We start from the raw sequence: 26960 nt of genomic DNA, 5'->3' as shown, positions 1-26960 counted from the left end.
TTGATTCAAAATGGAAAGATCACTAAACCATATGGCAGAAAAAAAATCAAGTAGTGTTAAGAATGCAACCTATAATCTTGCCCTGCAAGCAATGTTTCTAAATTAATTAATTTCCCTGAATGTAATTTGCATATTTTCATATCCAATACAATTTAGGTTGTGAAGATTTTTTCTGACACTGCTTCTGCATTGGAGATGAATTCTAACACCCTGATGTGTGATTTACCATGGTTTTAAAAACTTCATAAGATTAATATATAATTGCGGTACTGGCAGAGATTAATTAAGTTTATTTGTGTCCTTGTTTGGTTTCTGCTCGACAATCTAATTCATCACTTCTTTTCCTCTCTCTTTCAGGATTCTTCCCTTCTCTATTCCCCATTTCTTCTCATTCCAGCATGCTACTACCTTTTTACATTTTTGCTAAAATTCCAACCTAAGATCCCTGGGACTCCACAACTGGTTGCAATATCTCTGCCTTCCCGATTGCCCCCAGATTTTCTGATTGCCTCACAATTGCCCTCACCTCTGAATTATCTGATTGTGTGTACATTTCATGAAATGTACAAAGGGAAGGGTGGAGGGGGTTACTCATTCATCTCAACTGTTTGGACAGTTCTGAATTTTGCTACTTAAGGCCCAGGAGCAAATTAAGTTTGTCTTCCTTAGAGAAGTATTTCATATACTTTCCCATCCAGTAGGTTTCAAAGCCTTCAACATCATTCAGTATTAGGGAAGACTCCATGATCCCATGTTCACAAGAGTGTGATGTAACCTTAGCATCCTGCTTAGCTCAAGACTGAAATGCCAAGTCCATATTTTTTCTATTGCATGATTCATCTTCTTCCCCACTTCTGCCCCACACATCTTGTGCTGACTTCCAATCCACATTCTTATCATCAATCCATGGATTTTTGGCCATCATCCCATACTCTATCTTGTAACTTAGTTTGATTTTAAGAAAAACTTGCTGACCAATTCCTAATTTGCTTAAGTAATGTAGGTTGAGGGACAAATATTGGTCAAGGAGAGCCACTCTCAATGCATCACCCTTATTTGAAGGAGTGGGACTCAAAAGGTTTGGTATTAATTGAAGATCGTTTTGAGTCAGGTTTATTTTTTTCATTTGATAGACTTGGGCAGAAGTTTGGGATTTCACAAAATGCGTTGTTTGCTTATTATCAAATATGTGATTTTTTTAATGCATAAGTTTGGTTGAGAATTGATATTACCAAGGCAATCGAAGTTTGAAATATTGCTTATGGATAAGGGAAAGAAAGGGTTTGTTTCAGAGATGTATTTGTTATTACAATTAAAAATGAAGAAGCTTGGAATGTTGAGAGTAAAAGATAAATGGGAACGGGACTTAGCTGTGGTCACCCCTGAGGAAGTATGGTCTGATTTATATTTACATAGTGTTACAAAATTAGTTAATGTATGTTACAGTTTAATTAATTATAACTTTCTACATCAGTTATCTTTAATTCCAGAAAAGTTAGAGGTATGGCTTTAGGGATTCTGATTTGTGTTTTAGATTTGGAGACCAGATAGGTACTTTTATACATTCTGTGTGGGAATGTCCAAAGGTTAAACCTTTTTGGGAAAAGATTATTAAGTTTTTGCAAGATTTATTTCAAACAGATTTACTTATGGATTCATGGCTGTGCTTATTAGGTTATATGAATCCATTAATAACACGTTTAGATAAATTTTAGATTGCATTTATTCGTTTAAGTCTGGCAATTGCTAGGAAATGCAACTTGGAAAAATGATGTAGAATTAAGTATACAGAGGTGGCATAATGAAATTCAATCATGTTTGTATTTAGAGAAAATTACATATAATTGGAGAAATAACTATCATTTTTTTGAAAATATGTGGACTCCATATTTGAAATGTATGAAGTTAAATGTTATGTAAACACCATTCTTGTTTCCATTGCAATTCAACCCACTGTATTTATATTTTTTAATATATTTTTTGTACGTTAAGCTCCGTGGGGAGGGAGGGATAGTAAGGGATGGGTGGGGGGGGGGGTAGGGGGGAATAGGGTTTTTTTTCATATGACTTTTTTTGTACTATTTAGGAAACTCTTAAATAATTTTTTCAAAAAAAGAGAGCCTCTCCATAAAACCACTAGATGTGGGAGCAGAATCAGGCTATTCGGCCATTGAGTCTGCTCCACCATTCAAAACATGGCTGATGTATTTTTCCTCTCAACCACATTCTCCTTCCTTGCCTCGTAACCTATGACACTTGAACTAATCAAGAACCAATCAATCTCCACTTTAACTGTACCCAATGACTTGGCTTCCACATCTGTCTGAGCCAGCAAATTCCACAGACTCACCACCCTCTAGCTGAAGAAATTACTCCTCATCTCCATGCTAAATGGATGTTCTTTTCTTTCTGAGGCTGTGCCCTCTGGCTCTAGGCTCTCCCACTCCTGAAAAAGTACTTGCCATGTCACTCTATCCAGCCCTTAAGATAGTATCATATTTTGGGTCCATCTGAGAAAGACCATGAAATCCTGATTTATCATCTCTGATGACACCACCCATGATTGTATACCATCCTCTCCGTATTCAATAGGAGGGTCAGTGTATATACAGGAAACTCCGATTATCCAAAATCAGGTTATCTGAAATTTTTTGGGCCCTGAAGTGATGTCATTTCACCTCCAAAAAATTTCAGATAAGTGAGGATATCTGTAATAATCAGAAATCCTCAGTTATCCAAATTTTCTTTCAGAGCTGAACTGATGTCACAAGTAAAAAAAAATTTGGATAAACCTCTGAGTAGTTTTTGGTGTTGGATTTATCTTATTTTGTTCAGGCTTTTTTGGTGAGAATTAAACATCATTTTATGCTTAAAAGCCTTCCCTTGTTGATTGTTGTTGCATAAACGACTGGCTTACAAAATCAAGGCTCATGGGATTGGGGGCAAAGTATTGATGTGGATTGAGAACTGGCTGGCAGGTAGAAGACAGAGAGTTGGGATAAATGGCTCGTTTTCTGAGTGGCAGGTGATGACCAGTGGGGTGCCACAGGGATCTGTACTGGGACCCCAGCTGTTCACAATTTACATTAATGATCTGGATGAGGGGATTGTATGTAATATCTCCAAATTTGCAGATGACACTAAGCTAGAAGGGGTTGTATGCACAGAAGAGGGGGTCAGGAAGCTCCAGTGTGATTTGGATAAATTGAGGCAGATACATGGCAAATGCACTACAATGTGGATAAATGTGAGGTTATCCACTTTGGTAATACAAACCGGAGGGCAGATTACTATTTGAATGGCAATAGATTAAGAGATGGGGAAGTGCAGAGAGACCGAGGGGTACTTGTACACCAGTCTCTGAAGGCAAGCTTGCAGGTACAGCAGGTGGTTAAAAAGGCAAATGGTATGTTGGCCTTCATATCAAGAGGGTTTGAGTATAGGAACAAGGATACCTTACTGCAGCTGCACAGGGTCTTAGTGAGACCCCACCTGGAGTATTGTGTGCAGTTTTGGTCACCTTATCTAAGGAAGGATGTTCTTGCAATGGAGGGAGTGCAGAGGCGATTCACCAGGCTGATACCTGGAATGGCAGGAATGACTTATGAGGAAAGATTGCGCAAATTGGGATTGTACTCGCTGGAGTTTAGAAGATTGAGAGGGGATCTCATAGAGACATATAAAATTCTGGCAGGACTGGACAGAATGGATGCAGATGGGATATTTCCAATGATGGGAAAATCCAGAACCCGGGGCCATGGTTTGAGGATAATAGGCAAACCATTTAGGACCGAGATGAGGAGGAATTTCTTTACCCAGAGGGTGGTGAATCTGTGGAATTCATTGCCACAGAGGGCAGTAGAGGCAGGCTCATTAAATATATTTAAGAGGGAATTAGATCTATTTCTTCAGTATAAGGGTATTAAAGGTTACGGAGAGAAGGCGGGGACGGGGTACTGAACTTTAAGATCAGCCATGATCTCGTTGAATGGCGGAGCAGGCTCGAAGGGTCGAATGACCTACTCCTATCTTCTATGTTTCTATGTTTAAACACTGTTACAAGTGATTTGCTGATGCTACTGACCAGTTATCCAAAAATATTGTTTATCCAAAATAGGCCCAATTGTGACCATTTAGGATAATTGGAGTTGTACTGTATATGTACTGGTAATATAGGCTAACCTTGTTTCTTTATTCCATTATAATAACCCTACATTTATCAGAAACTTGGAAAACACCAAACAGTTGGAAAAAGGATTATAACACAAATAATTTCAAGCGTCAAAAATTTGATTAGATTAATGTGGGGATTGAGCACAGATGGTGAGTCAGTATGAATGCAATAAATCTCTAGTTGGGTGCTTTAAGAGGACATTGGAACACGCTGTAATAAATCACTAGTTACATTTTAGCCCTCAGCCCTCAATATGTTACCCTTTCATGGATTTCTTTCAGTAAATAGAATTTGAGTAATGAGAAGTTTTGTGCATGCAGTCATAAGAGCTAGAATTGTTTTAGACTGAAAAGTCCCCCCAAGTAAAATTTTAGTATAACATGCAAATTGATGGAACTGAGATTACAAGAAGGAATGTAGATTTATTCCATAGTATAAAATGTAAGAACTTGAATAGTGAACTATGTTAGAGCTGTCATATCCATCATGCCTTCTGTCATTTACATATTCTGTAACATTAAGAAAGCAGGACGTCAAGCGCTGAAGAGCTGGCTTCCTGCTTTGCGGAAACTGCCAAAATGTTTGGCCTGGAAGTCAGCCTGAAGAAAACTGAGGTCCTCCATCAGCCAGCTCCCCACCATGACTACCAGCCCCCCCACATCTCCATCGGGCACACAAAACTCAAAACGGTCAACCAGTTTACCTATCTCGGCTGCACCATTTCATCAGATGCAAGGATCGACAATGAGATAGACAACAGACTCGCCAAGGCAAATAGCGCCTTTGGAAGACTACACAAAAGAGTCTGGAAAAACAACCAACTGAAAAACCTCACAAAGATAAGCGTATATAGAGCCGTTGTCATACCCACACTCCTGTTCGGCTCCAAATCATGGGTCATCTACCGACACCACCTACGGCTCCTAGAACGCTTCCACCAGCGTTGTCTCCGCTCCATCCTCAACATCCATTGGAGCGCTTACACCCCTAACGTCGAAGTACTCGAGATGGCAGAGGTCGACAGCATCGAGTCCACGCTGCTGAAGATCCAGCTGCGCTGGATGGGTCACGTCTCCAGAATGGAGGACCATCGCCTTCCCAAGATCCTGTTATATGGCGAGCTCTCCACTGGCCACCGTGACAGAGGTGCACCAAAGAAAAGGTACAAGGACTGCCTAAAGAAATCTCTTGGTGCCTGCCACATTGACCACCGAGAGTGGGCTGATAACGCCTCAAACCGTGCATCTTGGCGCCTCACAGTTTGGCGGGCAGCAACCTCCTTTGAAGAAGACCGCAGAGCCCACCTCACGAACAAAAGGCAAAGGAGGAAAAACCCAACACCCAACCCCAACCAACCAATTTTCCCTTGCAACCGCTGCAATCGTGTCTGCCTGTCCCGCATCGGACTTGTCAGCCACAAACGAGCCTGCAGCTGACGTGGACTTTTTACCCCCTCCATAAATCTTCGTCTGCGAAGCCAAGCCAAAGAAAAGAAAGAACATTAAGAAAGCAACGATTGATAATAAAGGCATCATGGGCCTTTGATGGTTAGTGCCCATAATACAAATTCTGAACTTAGTTACCTATTTTATTGTACACTTCATAAAACATCTGTGATAAAGTATTTGTTTTTAAATATTGGAATCTTGATCCTTTATGGAGAATTCAGTTTCGGATCTGCCACCTGCTATTTTCACAGAATATGGAGTACCCTGCTGCTTTGAAACTGCATTGAACATTGTGTCTGTATGCAGGAGAATCCAGGATGCTGTGTTACTTTATAAGTACAGCAGGTAATAAGAAAGAACTGGGCATACCAATTCACAGATGAGGATTAGGGTGGTGATACCTGTTGACCAGCCATATGATATAGATCAACTCTGCACCATACTGCTTTGCAAGGCAATACAGACTTCAGTTGATTTGTTTTAATGAAGTGCCTGTTAGAATTCAGCACCATGCTGAGATACTTGTCTTACTGGACCTGACAGTAGAGTAGGGAATGTTTATTCTGTACACATAACTTATCTCCCAAGATAAATATATCCATTGCATGGTAACTGAACTTGCAACATCAGTAATATTTTCACATGCCCAGGTGAGTGGCAGCCATTTGCACAAATCTTCTGTTCCTTAAATAGGTTTTATTTCAGGGTTGTCATGTTTCAGGATCCTTATTCCTATGACTCAAACCTTTCTCTCTGCAGAACTATCCAATCTTTACTAAATTTACTTAGCACATTTCAAATCTTTACCAATTTAAATTGTTATTCTAGATATGGCAAAAAGTTTATCTGGTTTATTACATTTTTCTTTATATTTGTGAAGCATTATGTGAGGCACATAATCAAGCTAGGGGCATGATGGCTAATTACATTTCTCAAAGTTGTTGATCGCCATTAGGATCCATGGAACTGTAGCTGCTTGAATTTGGAATAGGCTTTCCGACAGAAGATAAAGGGTGGGAGCCTGGAGGTTAGTGATGAGTGGTGTTTTGCAGTGATCTGTTCTGGGACCCCTGCTCTGTGATTTTCATAAATGAATATTGGAGGGTTGGGTCAATAAGTTTGCAGATGACGCAAAGGATGGAAGTGTTGTGCATAGTGTAAAAGGTTGTCATAGGTTACAACAAGAAAGACAGGATGCAGATTTGGGCAGAGAAATGTGGATGGAGTTCAATCTGGATAAAGGTTAAGTGATTAACTTTGGAAGGCTGAACTTGGAGTACATGGTTAATGGCAGGATCCTTAACAGTATAGAGGTTCTGAGAGATCTTGGATCCAAGTCCATAGATTCCTCAAAGTTGTGCAAGTTGGGTGGTTAAGAAGGTATAGTGTTTAAGAGTCACGAGTTAATGTTCCATCTCTACAAAACTCTGGTTCGACTATACTTGTGTTCAGATCTGGTCACCTTATTACAGGAAGGATATACAAGCTTTAGAGAGTGCAGAGATTTACCAGGATCTTGGCAGGAATGGAGAACATTTCTTATTAAGTAAGGCTGACCAAGTTATGATTTTTCTCTTTGGAGCGATGGAAGGATGAGCAGTAACTTAAGAGGAATACAAGATTATGAGAAGCACAGAAAGGATGGACAGCAGTACTTTTTCCCAGGGTGACAATGACAAGTACCAGAGAACATCTGTTTAAGATAAGTGGAGGAAAGTTTTGGGGAGATGTCAGAGTTAAGTTTTTTCTTACAATGGGTGCCTGGAATGCATTGTTGAGGGTTGGTGGAGACTGATACAATAAGGACATTTAAAAGATTCTTAGATGGGTAGATGGATGTAAGAAAAATAGAGGGAAATGGGTGTGAGGTATGGATTAGATTGGTGTGGAGATTTGCATATTTTTGTACAACATTGTGGGCTGAAGGGCCTGCATTGTGCTGCATTGTTCTTTGTTTGATAATTCTCCAGCCATGCCAGAAAGTACTTTTTTTTTCCATTCAAAGCCAGAGAAACATCTGCGTTCTCTAATGTACACCACCTTTCTAGAAAGCATCAAAACCTCAATGCTACATTTCTGGTGAACCATGAGTACTTCCCTCAAATAAGATTTTCAATGGGCTTCTTTTCAAATCCAAGTTGTCAGAGTTTCATCAATTATTTTCATCCCATTGCTCACACAGCAGCCTCTTGAAAGGTTTATTGTTGAGTAAATCTTAAGTAGAAATCCCTCTCAGCAGCCTAGAAGACCATTGTATTTTCCTATAATTGCCACTAATGGGAAAAATTGGCTCAGCTCAGCTTCCTGATACTAGGCATGGTCTAAATTTACTTTTAGAGCTTTTTAAAAAAAAACACATTATAAATTTTGGTTGTAGTTAGCCCAGCTATGAAATACTGAGTTTACAACAATCCAGTTACTAGAGGCAAGCAGATTTCCCTGATTGACCAGTTTTACTTGTCTTTGGAAAGAGTGGAGAGGCCTTCTGACAGAAGGCAGTCCAGGCAATCCCTTGACAGGTTCTTAGTTTCTCTGCCTGCAGTAGTCACTGTTTATGGCCTGCTGTTCCTTATTGAAGTACTAGTGGTGACACTGGCAGTGTATGTGGCTGCAAACACATGAGTGTTTGTGCGGGGGTAACAAGGCACATGCCAGTGTCATCAGAAACAGAACCAACACAGTTAATTCCACACTTGATAATGTCAGAGATAAAAGAAAATTGATTTTTTGATATAGCATTTATCTTTGATGCAAATCAAACCAACAAAATATGCTAATTGGGGAATTCAATTTTAAAGAATTTATAGCAATTGAGTTTCCCTACCATCTCCCCATCATCAAATCAAGAATGAAATAGAGTAGCTTGTTATATTGTCTAGAATGTGCACTGTTCTACACAAGGGTAAAGATTATTTTGGAGCTACAACAAAGACTATTCAAAATAGCATATCAAAGTATGAAAAGAGCAGAAAGGATCAAATAAATATTTTGTGTCTAATCAAATGATCTTCTCTGATGTATTGAAAGAAATTAGGCCTCAACTATTAAATAGAAAATGAATTTTGGAATTTAGAGAGCCTCCACGCAGAGGCATCAGTGTTCAGCTGCATGTCCGTCAACTTCTTAATTATTTCTCTATACTGAGGCACCATGATTGATAGATTTATCCCCAAAATACTTTGTTCTTGTTCGATTTGAAATTTCTTTCGGTATTCCTGGAGCTTTCCCTCACTATCCAAATGAGGAGAGCTCTGAAAAATGTTCTGTTTTTTCTCTGTTTTGGCTCTCCTCGTGAACTCATTCTCCGCTTCTACGACTGCAGAAGTAATGCAGTTTCTGAAAGCAAGTATTTCTTGGTCAAGAGCATGTCCCATCATGTCTGTCATTTGGTCTTCAGTTCCAGTACTCATGTGTGTTATTTCACAACCTTTTGAAAGGATTCCTATCAGACCACTAAGGAACATCAGCAAAGATGATTGATTCCTATGGAAAAATAAAAAATGGAAAACTGTGATGAAGATGTGTGGACTGAAAAAGAATTGCTGAAACAAATAGAGAAAGCCTGGTTTGTACAACTTTTACCATTATCTCTTGAGATTCCAAACTCTTCTTCAGCCAATGCAATACATTTTCTATCAACTTGTTTTTCACACAACTATATGATCTCATTTCTAAACAAATCCCACAAGCAGCAAATGAGATAAATGTTTATTTGGCATTAGTTATGGTCAGAACTTCAGAAGAAAACCTCATTCCTTTTCAAGGGATTATAATTTTATACTTACACCTGAATGGGCAGATAAACTCAGTTTTAAAATTCATCTAAACTCAGTTTAAAAATTCATCTGAACTCATTCTCTTATGCTGGAGGACTCCCTCACTATTAAAATTAATTTTGAATCATTTTGGAAAGTGGGGCAGAATTACAATTCTTTGACAAGCTAAAGAAGCTGTTTCATCAATGAAAAGAATTCTCATTTTTTCAGTGACTGCCGTAAAGTAAATATTGTTATACAAACCCCACTTTTTGTGATGATACTCTATCAATTTACCAAAATGATACAATTACAAAAAAAATTATTTGATAATAAGGAACATATTTTCTCAGAACTATACTGTTCATTTCAGTAACAAATTCAGTTGACATCAAAACAAAGGACCATATTTGGAAAGCTTGACTTATTTTAACACTGAAATGAGATTAATTCTTTAACATCATTCACATTTTCATGATGTATAAATACAATTTTGTACAACTTATTCTGTTGTCTGGAAGTTTTGTTTCAGGAAGATAATTCATGACGTTACTTGTTATCTAAAATGAAGGAACAATGTCAATTCATTCCTGCATGTTTCATACTGATGGTATGTACATACTTTTGAATACTTTCATGACATGGTAACATGTGAAAATAATCAAATTTGATTTTTTCAGAATAAAAGGAAAATAAGGGAAAACTTTTAAGTACTCTTGTTGGGGGGGGGGGGGTGGGGGGAAACATTTCAAGGAAGGAGCTTACCTCCAGATTACTGTTAAAATTCCTTTAAATGGATTTTGTAGATGCCAGTTGAGAAGAAATCCCATTTTTAAGCATAGCCAATATTCTGCATTGATATTCAGAAGCTCACATTGCATTGAACCCAAAAGCCATTCTTTCACTGGAGCTAGTGTATAATCGGGGGAGTAGATTCTGAAGTATGATCTTTGGGAGGTTGCTAAAATAGCACAAAAATCTTCGACTGCCTCATCTGTGGAAATAAAATCAGTATTCAAATAAGTAATCTGTAGGTTGGGCATAAAAATGTATGAAAAATGTTTTAAAATATTCCAGTTATTTTTATTTCGGTTTAACATGAAAATGTGGCATTTCAATTTCTCTAAATTATGAAAACTTAGAAATATTTTATCTGACTGTATAATTCTGGTGAAATGATCTATGCACAGAATTAAAACATTATAAAAATCACACTGGGATCATAGATTATTTAAATTATACAATAACATTAAAAAAAATCTATAATGGTAAGCAAATTGTCTTTTTTAAACCAAAAGTGAAATCTTTATGAGAAAACTACTGGAAGTAGAAACAAAGCAATGACAATTTAAAAGTGAGGCTTTATAAAGTCTAAATCCTGGCGAAATCCAATGAAGACTTTATAACTAGATTTGATCATTTGTTTTTAAGAGTACTCCTCAAATTTTTATTTAATTTCAAATATCTATACTTTGGCTCATCTGGGAGGGTAGAAAATAGTTTATATAAAAGAAGTTTAAAAAGATTGAATTAGTGACAACATCTCAAGCTATTCAAAGATGCAATGTACTTAAACAGTTTTGACAGTGAATCAGATTATTTCATCGTGCACAATGCCAAATGGTTCTGGAACATTTCCATTTCTCAGTTGAAGGAAGAAATTGATTTTCCAATAGAAAATTATGCTCATTAAATATTAAAGTGTAAAAAAAATTAATGTGTCAATCTATTTTGTTGCTCTACTGCTAGATTCTTAATTCTATTTACTATTAATTTTATTTATTAACTTAATGTTTTAGCATTTTGCTGTTTTATTTACTTCAGTCAGGAGTGAACAAAATAGACTGATGGATTTCAACAGCATGTACTTTTTTTTAGATGCAGGCAAATCTATCAAAATTAATTAGAGTTGGCTTTCTTCCTGGATTGTAGGGACCTTAATGTCAGTTTATTTCTTCTCTCTCTAGAGGCTGAATGCTATGCTATATGCAGCTTTCTCTTCAACATTTCATCTTTTGCCTTTTCAATTTCATTTCCGAAAGTGTCGAACCTTACAGATTTTTGTTGAATATTAGCGAAAATAATGGTACAAGGATAGTGCATTAACTTCTTCATAGTACTATTGTTACCATAATACCTCTAAGAAACCTTGGCCTAAAAGGTTATCAACTGGATTTTTTTTCTGGGATTTAAAAATATTTGATCTGCTTACTTTGGGAAAAGAAAATAATTTACATTAATATTGAGCTGTTCACTATCTGATAAAGATAATCTGCTTTAGTTATGTCAATTGATTGGTATTGGTCAGGTCACTACGGGCAATTCCTATGCCAAGGGACCTTTTATATCATCCAGACTGATTGAAAGTACCATTGTGTGTTATCCAAAAGTATTTAATAGTTCCAAAATATTTTAACTAAAGCCTGAATGCAAAGACTACAAGTTAATAAGCTTTAATAATCCAAGAAGCTATCTGAATGAATTTAGAGGATGGAAGTTAATGATGCTCAGAAACTTCTTTAAAACTTTTTTAAAGAGGGAAGAAAAACCAACCTTGTTACTTCTGGGATTAAAAAAAAACTATAACCTGAGGTGTTCTAGCAGATCTCCTTTGACTAGTCAAAGATAAATAACACACTACTTTAGAATGAAACTAGGTTTAACAAACAAAATGACATGGATTTATTTGGAAAACAGTTAAGGTAGCATTCTGGCAGAGCACTAGCAACTGTTCCGGCTACCTTGACAGAAAATCATCTGAAGAAAGTCTTAAATTCTAAGGTAACCAAAAAAGAAAAAAATTGACTGGAAATTCCATCTGCAACTACATTAGGTCAGAGTTGTGAACAAATTAGCACATTTCACTGGAAGAAATTAACTTGTATTCATTGTTTTCTTTTCTACATGGTTTTGGAAATTATCAGTGAGTACAACTCTAGACATTGATATTTATGATTAGAGCTACAATGGAGTAGTTTAAGCTTTTAAAAGTATATTCAAAAGCTAAGGAATTTCAATCTGAGGTAGGAAATGTAATTTGATAATATAAATATATGTGCAAAGATTTCAAATTGGATATCTATTATTAGGAAAAAGGGGATAATTTCAATATTAACACAATGGAAAAGAAATATAAAAGATAATTGTTTAATGAAGGGAAAGTCTATTTCAGGCAATACAGGTTCTGTGAAATGTAATTTTTTTCTGGATGTGAAAGATATGGCAATCAGCCAGAGCTGCAAAAAATTTAAATCTGCAACAAATTGATAACATTGTCAGTGCATGTTAATGAAGTCTAGTTAAGTTTAAAAGCTGTATTTAAATCAAATGAGAGAGAGAGAGAGAGCGAGAGAGAAGAAGAGGAGAGCGAGAGAGAAAGAGGAGAGAGAGAAGAGGAGAGAGAGAGAAGAGGAGAGAGAGAGAAGAGGAGAGAGAGAGAAGAGGAGAGAGAGAGAAGAGGAGAGAGAGAGAAGAGGAGAGAGAGAGAAGAGGAGAGAGAGAAGAGGAGAGAGAGAGAAGAGGAGAGAGAGAGAAGAGGAGAGAGAGAGAAGAGGAGAGAGAGAGAAGAGGAGAGAGAGAGGAGGAGAGAGAGAGAGAGCGAGAGAGAAGAGGAGAGTGAGAGAGAAAGAAAGGAGAGAGAGAAGAGGAGAGAGAGAGAGAAGAGGAGAGAGAGAGAGGAGAGAGAGAGAGAAGAGGAGAGAGAGAGAAGAGGAGAGAGAGAGAAGAGGAGAGAGAGAGAAGAGGAGAGAGAGAGAAGAGGAGAGAGAGAGAAGAGGAGAGAAGGAAGAGAAGAGGAGAGAGAGAAGAGAAGAGGAGAGAGAGAAGAGAAGAGGAGAGAGAGAATAGAAGAGGAGAGAGAGAGAGAAGAAGAGAGAGAGAGAAGAGGAGAGAGAGAGAAGAGGAGAGAGAGAGAAGAGGAGAGAGAGAGAGAAGAGGAGAGAGAGAAGAGGAGAGAGAGAGAGAAGAGGAGAGAGAGAGAGGAGGAGAGAGAGAGAGAAGAGGAGAGAGAGAGAGGAGGAGAGAGAGAGAGAAGAGGAGAGAGAGAGAGAAGAGGAGAGAGAGAGAAGAAGAGGAGAGAGAGAGAAGAAGAGCAGAGAGAGAGAAAGAAGAGGAGAGAGAAAGAGAGGAGAGAGAGAGAAAGAAAGGAGAGAGAGAAAGAGAGAAGAGGAGAGAAAGAAAGAGAAGAGAGAGAGAGAGAAGAGGGGAGAGAGAGAGAGAAGAGAAGAGAAGAGAGAGATTACCATAGCCACTTAATAATTGCCAATGTGAAAAGAAAATTCTACTATACTACAGCATTTTTATTTCACTTCACATGATAGAACCATAGAACACTACAGCAGAGAAACAAACCACTTTGGCCCTTCTAGTCTGTGCCGTACCATTTTTGTTCGCCGAGTCCCACTGATCTGTACCCAGTCCATAGCCCTCCATACCTCTCCCATCCGTGTACCTGTCCAAATTCTTCTTAAATGTTAAAACTGAGCCAACATTCACCACTTCAGCTGGCAGCTCGTTTCATGCTCCCACCACTCCTCGTGAAGAAGTTTCCCCTTAAACTTTTCCCCTTTCACCCTTAACCCATGTCCTCAGTGAAAAAAAGCCTATCCACATTTACTCTTTTTATCCCCTCATAATTTTAAATACCTCTATCAAATCTCCCTTCATTCTTCTACACTCCAGGGAATAATTTCCTAATTTGTTTAGCCTTCCCCTGTAATTCAGTTCCTGAAGTTCGGGCATCATCCTAGTAAATCTCCTCTACACTCTTTCTAGCTTATTGATATCTTTCCTGTAGTTAGGTGACCAAAACTCCACAGAATACTCCAAATTTGGCCTTGTCAATGTCTTACACAACTTTACCATAACATCCCAATTCCCATACTCAATACTTTGATTTATGCCAAAAGCTCTCCTTACAACTCTATCCACCTGTGACACCACTTTCAGGGAATTATGTATCTGTATTCCTAGGTTCCTCTGTTCTACCTCACTCCTCAGTGCCCTACCATTTACCATGCATGTCCTTTCTTGCTTTGTCCTTCCAAAATGCAACACCTTACATTTGTCTGCATTAAATTCCATCTGCCATTTTTCCAGTTGATCTAGATCTCTCTGCATGCTTTGAAAACCTTCTTTGCTGTCCACAACGCCTCTAATCTTCATGTCATCTGCAAACTTGCAGATCCAATTTACCACTTTATCATCTAGATTATTGATATAGATGACAAACAACAATGATCCCAGCACTGATCTCTGAGGCACACTGCTCATAAGCCTCCAGTATGAGAAACAATCTTCCACCTGTCTTCTCTGTCTTCTCCTGTCCATCCATTGTCAAATCCAGTTCACTATTTCACCATGAATACCTAGCGTCTGAACCTTACTGACTAAACTCTAATGTGGTAACTTGTCAAAGGCCTTACTAAAGTCCATGTGGACAACATCCAACTTTTCTGGTAACCTCCTTGAAAAACTCTACAAGAGTGCTTAAACATGACCTACCACAAAGGCACATTGACTATCCATAATCAGTTTCTGGCTATCCAAATAATTGTATATCCTATCTCTTAAAACACCTTCCAATCATTTACTTACTACTGACATCAGGCTGACCAGCCAATAATTTCCAGGGTGACTGTTGGAGCCTTTTTTAAACAATAGAGCTACCCTCCAAAAAGATATTTTAAATATTTCTGCCAGAGCCCCAGAAATTTTAAAACTAGCCTCTGTCAAGATCTGAGGAATATCTTGTCAGATCCTGGGGATTTATCCACACACATTTTCTTTAAGACAGCAAGTCTCCACTTTAATATGTATATGTTCTATGACCTCACTACTTGCTTTCCTTACTTCCCACTTCTCTGTGCCTGTTTGCTGAGTGAATATGGATGAAAAAAACATTTAAGATTTCCCCAATCTATTTTGGCTCCATAAAAATCCAATTACTCTTACCTTCAAGGGGGCCAATTGTGTGCCTTACTATCCTTTGTCTCTTAATATATGTGTAGAAACCCTGAGAATTTTTTCTTCACATTGTCTGCCAAAGCAACCTCATGTTTTTTTAGCCTTCCTGATTTCTTGATGTTTTTCTTGCATTTTTCAAATGCCTCAATTGCTCCATGTTGCTTATAACCTGCTATACACCTCTCCCTTCTTCTGAACCAGATCCCCAATATCCCTCGAAAACCAAGGTTCCCTGTGCCTACTAACCTTGCCTTTAATCCTGACAGGAACATACAAACTCTGAACTCTTAAAACTTCATCTAAGGTCCTCCACTTACCTCGCACATCCTTGCCTGAAAACAACTTATCCCAATCCATGCATTCTTGATCCTTTCTTATTTCTCCAAAATTACCCTTTCTACAATTTAGAACCTCAACCAGCTCAGTTTGATTTCAGACTAACACCAGAAATGGGAAAATGTTCCCATGATTATGAAAGTGAAATATTTCGAGATTAATCTATAATTATCAAATGTATGATAAATATGTACTATGTTTTAATTATAGTTCAAATTTGTAGTCTTAGTAAATCACAACAGATAGCTGCATCAAGTACTTGTTAGGGAATTGGTGAAAAACAAAGCAAAATGACAATATCAAAGAAACCCAACCCTTTCATTGTGGCTAATGCACAGAAAATATGTTTTGGTATCTTTTATTATTAATTAGGAGATGGTATAAATGAGCTTTCAAGCAAAATTAACACAAGATGCATGGTAAAATGAAATTTTGGATTTGAGTGACATTTTCAGTTGCCTTTTCTGAAGGTCCAGTTCACACCATGACAATCTTTATGAATGCATAGGACAGTAGAGCAAATACAAGATGGAATGTGATTTATATTTGTAAATATATTTAAACAATTTGTCATCAGATGGTGAGTAGAAATGAGAGTCTTGGATGACTTTATTAAAATCTTGAAGATGTGTGGAATTGTCAACTCTGGTAAGTCTATTGGAAATTAAACTTCAAGGCTGTTAAATTATGCATAAACCTCTATACAGACAGTTGCAATCAGATTGAGATGATAATAATTTACAATGAATGTACCTTTTAGCCCAACCAGCTACTTTTCTTCCACTCGAGCCTTCTTCATCAGATATAAAAAAAATTGCTTAAATGCCAATCAATTGAGGCAGTTTTATAAATTACCAACATTTCCAGTTTAACAAATTAATATTAATTTTTTTTAAAATTTACCTGCACATAGCAAATGATTCTGCAATAAGATGGTTGCGTATTTTTCATTCCAGATGTCCTCCAGGTTGAGAGATACTTTTCCACAAAATGAGATCATTCCTACTTTTGTTAACTCAGTTTTTTGGGTAGAACCCATCATCATACCATGCAGTAATACAGAACAGTGAATATTATTGTATGCAAGAAGCGGAGACAGTTTTGTGATAACTGTGACGGTCCGTGTGAGATCTTTGTACATCTGAAAATGTAGATCTTCTTTATGGCAGCTGATCAATTTTTTTGTATCTAGAAAATCCAGTCTTGATTTCTTCAGTGGGGGCTCTACTGGATACTGAGAAAATGATGGTGAAACTCCAGGTTTTCTTAGCTTCACGATTTTACTTTGAGACTGAATCAGTGAAGCATTATTCAGGGGGTCAGGATCCATCACGAGTGACAAACTCACTGAGTCAAAAATTCTGCAGGGAACCAGACAATGTTCAAATCAATTAATCTGTAATTACTAAAAATTGGTTGAAGAAACAAGTTTGACATAATAAGCTTAGTTTGTTATGTACTTCATAAAATTGACATTTAATGTCTTCCTAGTTGCCAGTCTTCGCTCTGTGGGTCAACGGAACGAAGGCCATCATCCTTGACTATGAAGGATAACTCTGAGTTGCCAGTTTATGGGAAGATAAAAAAAACCTGACAACTGACCAATTCAGGAAGGAGTATTTTGGACATTTCACACAAATTATATAGTGGAAGTTTTGTTTTCTGGCATTTTAGAGAGCAGCAAACTCCAGTAACTGGTCTTTCTCTTGAAGCAACCAACGGCAGCACTGAGGAAGTGAAATAATTTAGTTCAGAATAGCAAAAGATTTACTTTAATGCAATGTGCAATGTACTCTTTTCAAGATTTAAAAAAAAATGCAGACAAAAATTATCCCACTTAAGGAGAATGTGCAGACTCCTGATAGAAAACACGAGGATTGAATCAGATTGCTGGTTTACAATGGATTTTAAAATTGGTATATAAATAGCGATAATATCAAACCTTTCCACTGAAATTTCTACAGATATCCCCTTTTTACTCCCAAGTATTTCTTTCAATTGATCACTGGTGACTATTGTTTTTTTTTACAATTTACTTACAATGCAGTGGATTCAGATATTTGTACTCCTACTATCCAGTGGCTATCCACTATCCGCTGCCAAATCTTCTCGACTGGATGATTTAGTGCCTGATTGGTGGAGCAAATCTCTTCAGTGAAGAGCTGTTGGTCAGAATCTTCCTCGTGCCACAGAGAAACCAAACCTTCCTTTGAAGATGCAAAGATTTTTATTGCTAATCTTGTAGAAACAAACTGCTTCATTATAATCATACTTCAAACTTCATAAAGTGGCAATTAAGGAATCTACAGATAAAGTACAAATATGGAAACCATTGATGTGCAAATGGAATTAAAGAGAATTCCAAATTTAGTTTCAGATTGTTTATACATTGTAATATTTGTTCAGCAATACAAGATACAAGCACAAAATTTCATCCATCCATTAAAGTCCACACTAATTATTATTAATGTTATTAATATATGTAAATCTCATACCTCATCAGCACTGGGTAAACGAGTCTGCTTTCCCTGAATAAGGTTTATTAAAGCCTTGGAGGACTGAAGTAAAACTCTTTCTTTTGCTCTTAGCAGGTGCTTTAACTCTTTCAAAGACGCCAAGCCTGACTGAAAGGGGTGAACAAAAATCATGCAAAACAGCTCCATGTACAAAAATAAGAAAGTTAATATCTGATACACAACATTCAAAAATAGTACTCTGAAATGTTCTCAAGAACTCCATTTTCCCTATTCTTAAGAGTTTTATCAAGTGCCCAAATGACTTTTGGTAAGTAAATAAGCATTAAAGGAACATATTCTGTAACATATGAAAATATTAGCTATAAAATTAAGCACAAGCTCAAAGCATCAGAATGTTTTTAAATGAAAAAAAAACTTTTGCTCAGAAATACATTATTAGTCTGGAAAGCATACACAAAATATTCAACCGCATGTACTTCTAACTAATAGAAAACCTACAAAATATCCTTTGCACAAGTGAACAACTAAGGAATTTACTTCACTTCTTTGAAGATATTTTAAATCACACCATATCCTGATTTATATTGAATAAAAGTGTAGTGAGTGATTACCAGTAATTCAGGTTGCTGAGATTAAATCAGAAACTTGTTTATTTGACTTCTTTGAAGAAAGGAAGCAACGCCAAAGGAAAATATAAACTGATATAACAGGGAAAAAAATTATCTCCAGTTTGAGAAGTTTAATATTTAATGTTCATTTAAACAGAAGCCATAAGAGCTTAATCTTATCTGACCACAAATGAGTAATTTCTCAATTTTAAATAAATGGAATATTTTTAATTCCTCTCTGAACCATGAGTGGATTTTGAATGGATTACTTCAAGTAACTCCTATAGGGATACTTCAAAGATTTGAATTTTCTGAAATTAATCTTTTGCCACGTTTGTTTCGTGGTTTGAACTTGGCTATTTTAAATACAAATGAAAGTAAATGCAATTCTTTACAATATCATATTGCTTCTTCCCCAAGTGGGCCGTCTGTAACTTCCTCACTCTCTAGCTGCAGTAAAGTTTTCTTTAATATCATTCTGTATTAGATTTCAGCGGTAGAAAATGTGAAAATATTTAAAATAAAATTTAGATCAATCTAATTCTATTGTTCGCCCAGTAATATGATATTTGAAAACATTTCTGTTGAATAACTTTGTCTAAGTCGGTACGAATTGGAAACAACATCTCCTCCTCACTGATCATCAACACAGGCGCACCCCAAGGATGTGTGCTTAGCCCACTGCTCTACTTGTTATACACCCACGTCTGTGTGGCCAAGTTTGCTGAGGACATCACAGTTGTTGGCAGAATCACAAATGGAAATAAAGTGTACAGAAGGGAGATAGATAGCTCATTGAATGGTGTAATGCCAACAACCTCGTGTTTAATGTCAGCAAAACCAAGGAGATGATTGTGGGCTTCAGGAGAATGTCAGGGGAACACAACCCAGTCCTCATTGAAAGCTCAGTAGTAGAAAGGATCGAGGGCTTCAAATTCCTCGGTGTCAACATCTCTGAGAATCTATGCTAGAGCAACCACAAAGAAGACTCCCCAGCAGCTATACTTTGTAAAGTGTCTGAGGAGATTCAGTTTGTCACCGAAGACTCTCGTAAACTTCTACAGGTGTTCCATGGAGAGAATTCTGGCTGGTTGCTTCACTGCCTGGTATGGAGGTGCCAACACTCAGGACAAGAATAAACTCCAGAGGGTTATTAACTCAGACTGCGATATCACAGGCACCCAACTTCACTCCATCGAGGACATCTACATGAGGCGGTGCCTTAAAAAAGTAGACTCTATCCTCAAAAATCCCCATCACCAAGGCCATGCCCTCTTCATTCTGCTACCATCAGGGGGAAAGTACAGGAGCCAAAAGACAAGCACTCAATGGCACAAGGACAGCTTCTTCCCCGCTGCTATCAGATTCCTGAATAATCAATGATCCAAAGACACTGCCTTACTTTTTGTGCTCTGTTATTATTATTTTTATAGTAATGTTGTAAGATGGTTATAATATGAATGTTTGCTCTCTGATGTTGCTGGAAACACTGAATTTCATGACTTGTCCATGACAATAAATCCTGATTCTGATTCATACCTCAGTCTAAATTAAACCAATGTTAAGATTAAAATGTGGAAAAAATATTACATAGAGTGATTTGATAACTTCTTTCTATTCAATTTTCACAACATTTTCTTCATTTATTGATCCCTTTGGATTGTTTCTAACAGCAGCCATCTTTATTATTTTGCTTAAGCAGCCTCAATTCATGAGTGCTCCTCAAAGGTAATGGTTTGACCTTGGAAAGAAAGCTTTTATAAGGTGAAATTTAAAATGTATCACCTTACAAATACCCAATGTAAAGCAAAAGCATGCCTACTTCATGTTACATTACTCTTTATAACGAATGCTGTATGTATGAATGCTAACCACACTTTTCAAATGATGCACAACTCATTGTGGGTGAAAGCATGATTTAGAGATGGCATTCACTGCATAAACTCGACACTTACAGGTGATGTACGTTAGGGATGGTGGAGATGCTGAAATTATCTAGAATAAAGATAAGCAACAAAGTAAACTGACTAACCACAGAGAAGAAAAAAAGGCAGTAATGCCACGGTGGTAAGAGTTGCAAGGTAAGATGTGTCTGTATCTAGAAGACAGAGCAGAGGTCTCACCAAATAGAAGCTAAGAAGTAGTACAAGTAGATAGCTACTTGTGCAGAACGTAAGGATTGGTTGTCGTATAGCAACGTTCAGTACCCTTGTGAATTTTTTTTCCGTAACATTTCAATTCTTCTTATTCAACCATCTCTGCAGATCTAGAAGCTGAAGCATGACAACTGGTTTCCTTTCCTCTCAGCGCAATATAATCCTCTCTCTTTTCCCTTTCAGTTTATCTTTCACATAATGGAAGACCAAAAAAAATGAAGATTCATTATCCCCTCATTTTGCATATTCACAACCACCATTTTAAATTCTTCTGCGATGAAAAAGAGGGGCACAATGCACTTGAGCAACATTGAACAGCTATCTGTGGTTTCCTATTATTTTCAACATCTGTTTATTATCAAGCAAGTGCAGTCCTGCTCACTATGGGAGGAAGGCCTACCAGTGTATCCTTTCTAACAATTGATTAACATTATGATTGACCTGTGTACGCTTCCTTTAGATACCAACTGCATACGAACACATCCATTTCCATGGTGCGTGCAGAAGTGTTCCAAGTATCAAATCCTATTTATTGTCATGTAGCAGAAATGTAATATTACGCAAAATTGCCTTTAGTCTGCCATAAGGCAAAGATTCACCATTAGTATTGCCTTTTGCCCCTGAGAAAGAGAAGTAAAAGAGAATCCTCTCAGAGTCTTGAGTGTTTGTGATTCACCTCCAGCGCTCCCACAGTCCTCACAGCTGCTCAAATCTACAATTTATTTCAAACAGTCAGCAAGCCAAGTCCAGATCCAAACCTTCAACATGATGAGGAAAGCCTTCAGCACCCAGAGACCTTCGGGAGCCCTTCTTGTCCTAAGTGCCCTCTCGACTCCTGGCTCTGACACCTGTCTTCACAAGCCAGTCTGCAGCAGCCTAGTTTGAATCCTTTGACCTCAAATCAGCAGCCTACATGGGTTCCTTACCTGTAACTCACCAACAGCTCAATGCCTGTGTGAGACCCTCAACTACAAAACCCCTCAATGGTCTGTCACCATCCTTGTGTTGTCTCCACTGCTTCTGCTTCTCAGCATGGGGTGTTCTCCTGTTACTGGTGCCCTGCATATGTCTGGTGCTTCCCCGGAGTCTGCAACCCCTTGAGCCCACTGCCATGTACAGGCACTGCTATCAAAGCCCCAGACCCAATGGTCGCAGAATTTTAAATAAAACACCTCCAGTTCTTCAACAGGTCATTGAAAGCTTGTATGATGCTGTCGGCAGACAGACTATCCAGTAGGACCATCGGGGAGCACTGTGTCTCCACTCCCCGCTCTCAAGTCCTCACCAGCAGCACACTGCTATTACAACAGATGTGACAACATTGACATACCAGCATTTTCAAGCAACTATCACCACAGAGTAAACTGAACTAGGAATGCAAACTAATTTTGTTGTAATGTGGTAACAATAAATTGATTTGCAATGGTCCAAATGAAAATTACAACTCAGATTACTATTACCGAACAGATATCAGTCATCAAATCAATTATTACCATTCACATAAAAATTTAACCACTGGGAGAGTTACACGTATTTTAAAGCAAAAATACATACCAATGAAAAAAAAGCAATAAAATGGTACTTCAAAGCATAGTAGTTTTGAATACATGAACCACTTTATGAAATCTTCCTAATATATATCATAGTGTTTTTTTCAAAAGGTTTTATCCCCATAAACATTATATGCCACTCGATTTGAAATTCACTTGGAAGTCATTTGAATTAAAGCAAATGGTACTGTACTGCTAAATCCAAGGGCAAGTCAAAGCTGTTTTCACTGTCTTTGTAACCCCTTGAGTAAAAACAAAAGACAGTGACGGGTAGCATGTGCAAATTGCTGTGCTCTCCCACTAATATATTACTGATAAACCTCAAGGTCTGTAAATGACCATTAGTTTTCAGTATTATCTGGTACAATCATCTGTCAATACTGAAAAAAAATCATGCACAAATATTTTACATAAAATTACAAACCTGCAGTCTTGCCTCTAGGGCTTGAATTGTGAGGTGATAATTCACATGTGCTGAGTTATTAATCTGTATTCCTTTCTCTTCAGCAAGCCCAGAGTTAACCTAGATCATAAAAATATTTAAATAATTCATAACAGAATGAAAAGATTGTTAAAGTGGAAATATTAAGGCAAAATTTCATCTGAAAAACTAATTTCCTATTTCTGTGAACATGCACATTAACTGAAAGGAGTTACTTTATTAATTTGTTTCTTGTCTGCCACTTTTTTTCTTGTGAAGCAATCTGCTATATTACAAAGGCATTCATCTTAACCCCTCTCTCCCCGCACATCTCCACCAAATGATGAGATAGTATGGTGCAGGGGTGAAAATATCAAGAAGAAGTAATCGGCTTCCATTCTTGGACATTTTTTATTGCTTCTTTGACAATGCTCCTGCAAAATATGCAGAAGAGATAACATTTAAAGGACCAGAGAAGATGAATAAGTTGTACAGGTCAACTCAACTGCAAGTCAGTGCAACATCCCTAATATTAGTTGCCTTGCCTTTGAAAGCCCAATTACTGAAATATCAGTGGGATTTTAACCACAGTAATGCTGCTTCACAGAAAAGCTGCTTCATCACAACTCCAGTGACCTGGGTTCAACCCTGACCTCCATTGGTATTGTTGTGGTGTTAATACATTCTCTCTGTGATCACATGGATTTACCCATATTCTCTTACAACATTCTAAAGACATGCTCATTGGTAGATTAACTGATATAATAAATTGTGTATAACAGAAACCTGAGAGGTAGAATATGGTAGGATGTGAGTGGATTCTATGAAGGAAAGGTTAAAAATTGATAGGGACTCGATTGCCCTTTGAGTCTCAATGGCTGAAATGTTCTTCTATGCCATAAAAAAAATATAAAATATGGGATAGCCCTATTGATAACTTCATTGATAAAGTCTAACAAAATACAGTAAAATCCCTGGTATTTGGAATTCAAGCAACCGGCAGCCTCAAGCAACCAGCAAAAAAATAGAGGAAAATAAATATCCTAAAAATAAGTAAGTTTAAAACTGACGCGCCTTGCCATAAGTTCGCCAATTCATGCAACCACGCAATCTCAAGCAACCAGAAAATACACTTATCCAGCATCTACAAATCTCCATATTACAGGGGTTTTAATGTACAAGGTTTTAAATTTTTACATTAGTTGCTTAATTTATTAAACTTTTGAGGGAAAATAATTTATCAGCCTGAATAGTTTCCTAATTTAGGTGGCCATCATCATGGCAGACAGTATCGATGACTAAACTGGGCTAAAATATCCTCTTCTAGTTTAAAAAAAAGTATTGAGCACAAGTTTAAATGTCAACACTTTAATTTGGAAAGACAGAGAGCTGAAGATTGAGGAAACAACAGAAAATAGAAGCATAACTCTAAAATAAAAAGCCATAACTTACTGTGTAATGAAATTCACCAAGATCAGTCAGAATAAAATCTTCCAGACAATCTTCAATAGTGGAAGTTCCACTGGAGAACAACAAAATTTGTTCTGTTCCTACTCTCAAGAAGTCATCCAACTGCACTGACCAAATGCCTTGCCAAACAGCAACAACCTACAGTAAAAATAATTCATATAACTAAATGCGTCCCAAATTTCATACATTTATATCAAAGAATGTAATATAAATCTTGAACAGTTCTAATAATTTCCAACATAAACTGTTGTTTGAATTGGAACAATTATTAAAAATTGTTGAGCCAAATATGTAAATCTTACATTTTAAAAGAATTCTAAATATTAAATTTCAATATATCTAATATTAATCCTAATTAATCATAAACATGTTGGTTTATGTATATTTTATAATTTTTTAAAAATACCCAATTTTTTTTTCTTTTCAAGTTTTTTTTAAGGGATGGGGGTTTTCGTCTTTTTTTCTTAGGGTCTTTGAGGAATTGGGTGGGTTATTCTTTTCTTTCTTTTTTTCTTTCTATTTTCTTTTTCAATTTGTAAAAGCCACGTATGACAAACTATGAATGAAATATATGTAATTGATTGTATGGCATCTATAAATAAGATAAAAATTGGTGAGCCATCTCAACTTATGGCATCCTAATGCTCAAATAAATACAAATAATTTGACTGATGTACTCTTTGGAGAGGTTACTAACTCACTTCAGAATTAAATCTTTCATAACAATTTCTTGCACTTTGACGACCAGACCATCCATCTCCAGTTTTAGATTCTTTATTCATTTGGAAAAGATGACAGATAAATCTTAAAAATGCATAAGCTAAATCCTTTTTCACAACTGCCACGTTAAAAATTCCTTTGGGCAAGGAAACATGACAAACACCTGTTGCAAGTAAAATTTTCATCTTCGATTTCTGTTTAATCTTTGGTGCAGTAGCCTGTCTCATGATTTTAAAATACTGCTGAATACTGAAAATAAAATGAAAGAATCCTTGCAGTTTATATTTTAATGAGAAAACATTTCATTAGAACCATGTACAAAGGGATGTGGTGTTAGTAAGTTTTAAAAAAACGGATCCTTTTGTGCTCGGCAATGTCTGTTGCAATTCAAAGTGGTACACAGAGCCCATATTCCTAAAATTAAATTGTCTCATTTTAATTCGGACATAAATCCCTGATGTGATAAACGTAAAACAGGTGATGCTTCTTTAATTCATATGTTCTGGACATGCCCTAGCTTAAGAAAATTTTGGAAAGAAGTTTTTCAAACATTAGCGGTGATTCTCAATTTAAAATTGGAACCTAATCCTTTAATTGGACTTTTTGTAACATTCTGAGAAGATGATGTTTTACTAACTTCAATACTGCGTTTATCTTTAACTTTGTTGATGGCCAGATGTGCAATTTTGATTAAGTGGAAATATCCCACCTATACATGCACAACAGCTAAGGAATATTATGTCTTGTTTAAATTTAGAAAAAAATAAATATGTAGGCAATGATTCAAAAATTAAATTCCAAATGATATGGGACCCATTCATTGACGACTACTATAACTTTAAGATTTAGTGTTAATCTGGAATTTTGGCATTGTGTTGCCACACTCTAGGATTGTGCAACTTTGATTTATGAACGTTAATCTTCAACCTTGTTTAGGGGAAGGGGTTTTGAAATTTATTTCCTTTGTTATGTTCTATTTTATTATCATACTTGTGGTTTGGAACTTTTACTTATGATCATTTTTGTAACTTTTTACCTTCTTGGTCTTGTCACATATTTCATAATAATATTGTTCAACTTTTCTATTCTAAAATATTAATAAAACATTTTAAAAAGAAAGAACCATGTACAGAAAGTGTTAATAACACGATCATTAATTATAATCCAAACAGGGCAAAATCTGGATTTTAACACCATTTATTACTAATACAATATAAAATTACAAATATGTAAATGATTATTGATATTTAATTTATGAAATCAGACATTAAATAAAAGAATGGAAATGACTAAGTGATTTAAAACAAACGAAATAATCTGGAAGAAAAAATTCACATTGAAGGCCACAGAAACATTGAGCTTCAGAGTATCTGGCTTTCTTTGCAACATATGGACAATTTTGCTTTCTGCAAACTTAGTGAAGTCATAATCAATAAATTGTTAATTTAAATAGTTTCTTTTTTCACTGTAAACATAAAACATAGCAGAATTTTTTTCTAAATGTATTCAACTAAATTAAGATCATGGAAACATGCTTATACATTTTGATACTGATTTTCATACTCTAATATTATTATTTTAAAATTGTGAACTGCCAAAACAATGAGATGGTATGCTGTAAAAAAATAACCAATTTTCATTGTCTTAATTTTGTTAAGCAGCATTTATCCACGCCTGAAATAACTTCCTGTGACTATAGGACTCGTAAACTACTGTGGTTCATACTTCTCAATCTGTCTGTAGCTTTGAAGATGAACTTCAGATAACTTTGCTCTGGCTTCACTAAGACTACCAACTTTTAATTTAGCCACATTGCCTGACTCTGCCGGAAATGCTAATCCTTGCCTGTCACCTCCACCCTGATAATTTCTAATAAATACT

At 36.7% G+C, this 26960-nt stretch overlaps 1 protein-coding gene across 5 annotated transcripts in view; it reads right to left on the bottom strand.

Annotated features, from left to right (window-relative positions):
- Positions 1-26960, bottom strand: part of fancb (FA complementation group B) — a 38786-nt gene that overhangs the window by 8305 nt on the left and 3521 nt on the right. For 2 of the 5 annotated variants that reach the window (XM_069889927.1, XM_069889926.1), the window contains exons 3-9: positions 24342-24497; positions 22893-22991; positions 18173-18301; positions 17718-17884; positions 16581-17038; positions 10143-10371; positions 8396-9105 (exon numbers count right to left, since the gene is read on the bottom strand). In XM_069889927.1, the coding sequence (XP_069746028.1) occupies positions 8667-9105; positions 10143-10371; positions 16581-17038; positions 17718-17884; positions 18173-18301; positions 22893-22991; positions 24342-24497 (1677 nt within the window). In that variant the 3' untranslated portion in view covers positions 8396-8666. Of the gene's footprint in view, positions 1-8395; positions 9106-9247; positions 9938-10142; positions 10372-16580; positions 17039-17717; positions 17885-18172; positions 18302-22892; positions 22992-24341; positions 24498-26960 lie in introns of those variants that run through there. The other 3 variants (XM_069889928.1, XM_069889929.1, XM_069889930.1) reach the window with 2 other exon arrangements.

Source organism: Narcine bancroftii, chromosome 7, assembly GCF_036971445.1.
Source record: "Narcine bancroftii isolate sNarBan1 chromosome 7, sNarBan1.hap1, whole genome shotgun sequence".
Lineage (NCBI taxonomy): Eukaryota > Metazoa > Chordata > Chondrichthyes > Torpediniformes > Narcinidae > Narcine > Narcine bancroftii.
The sequence above is the reverse complement of the archived record's forward strand: the minus strand, read 5'-3'. Positions and strand labels throughout refer to the sequence as shown.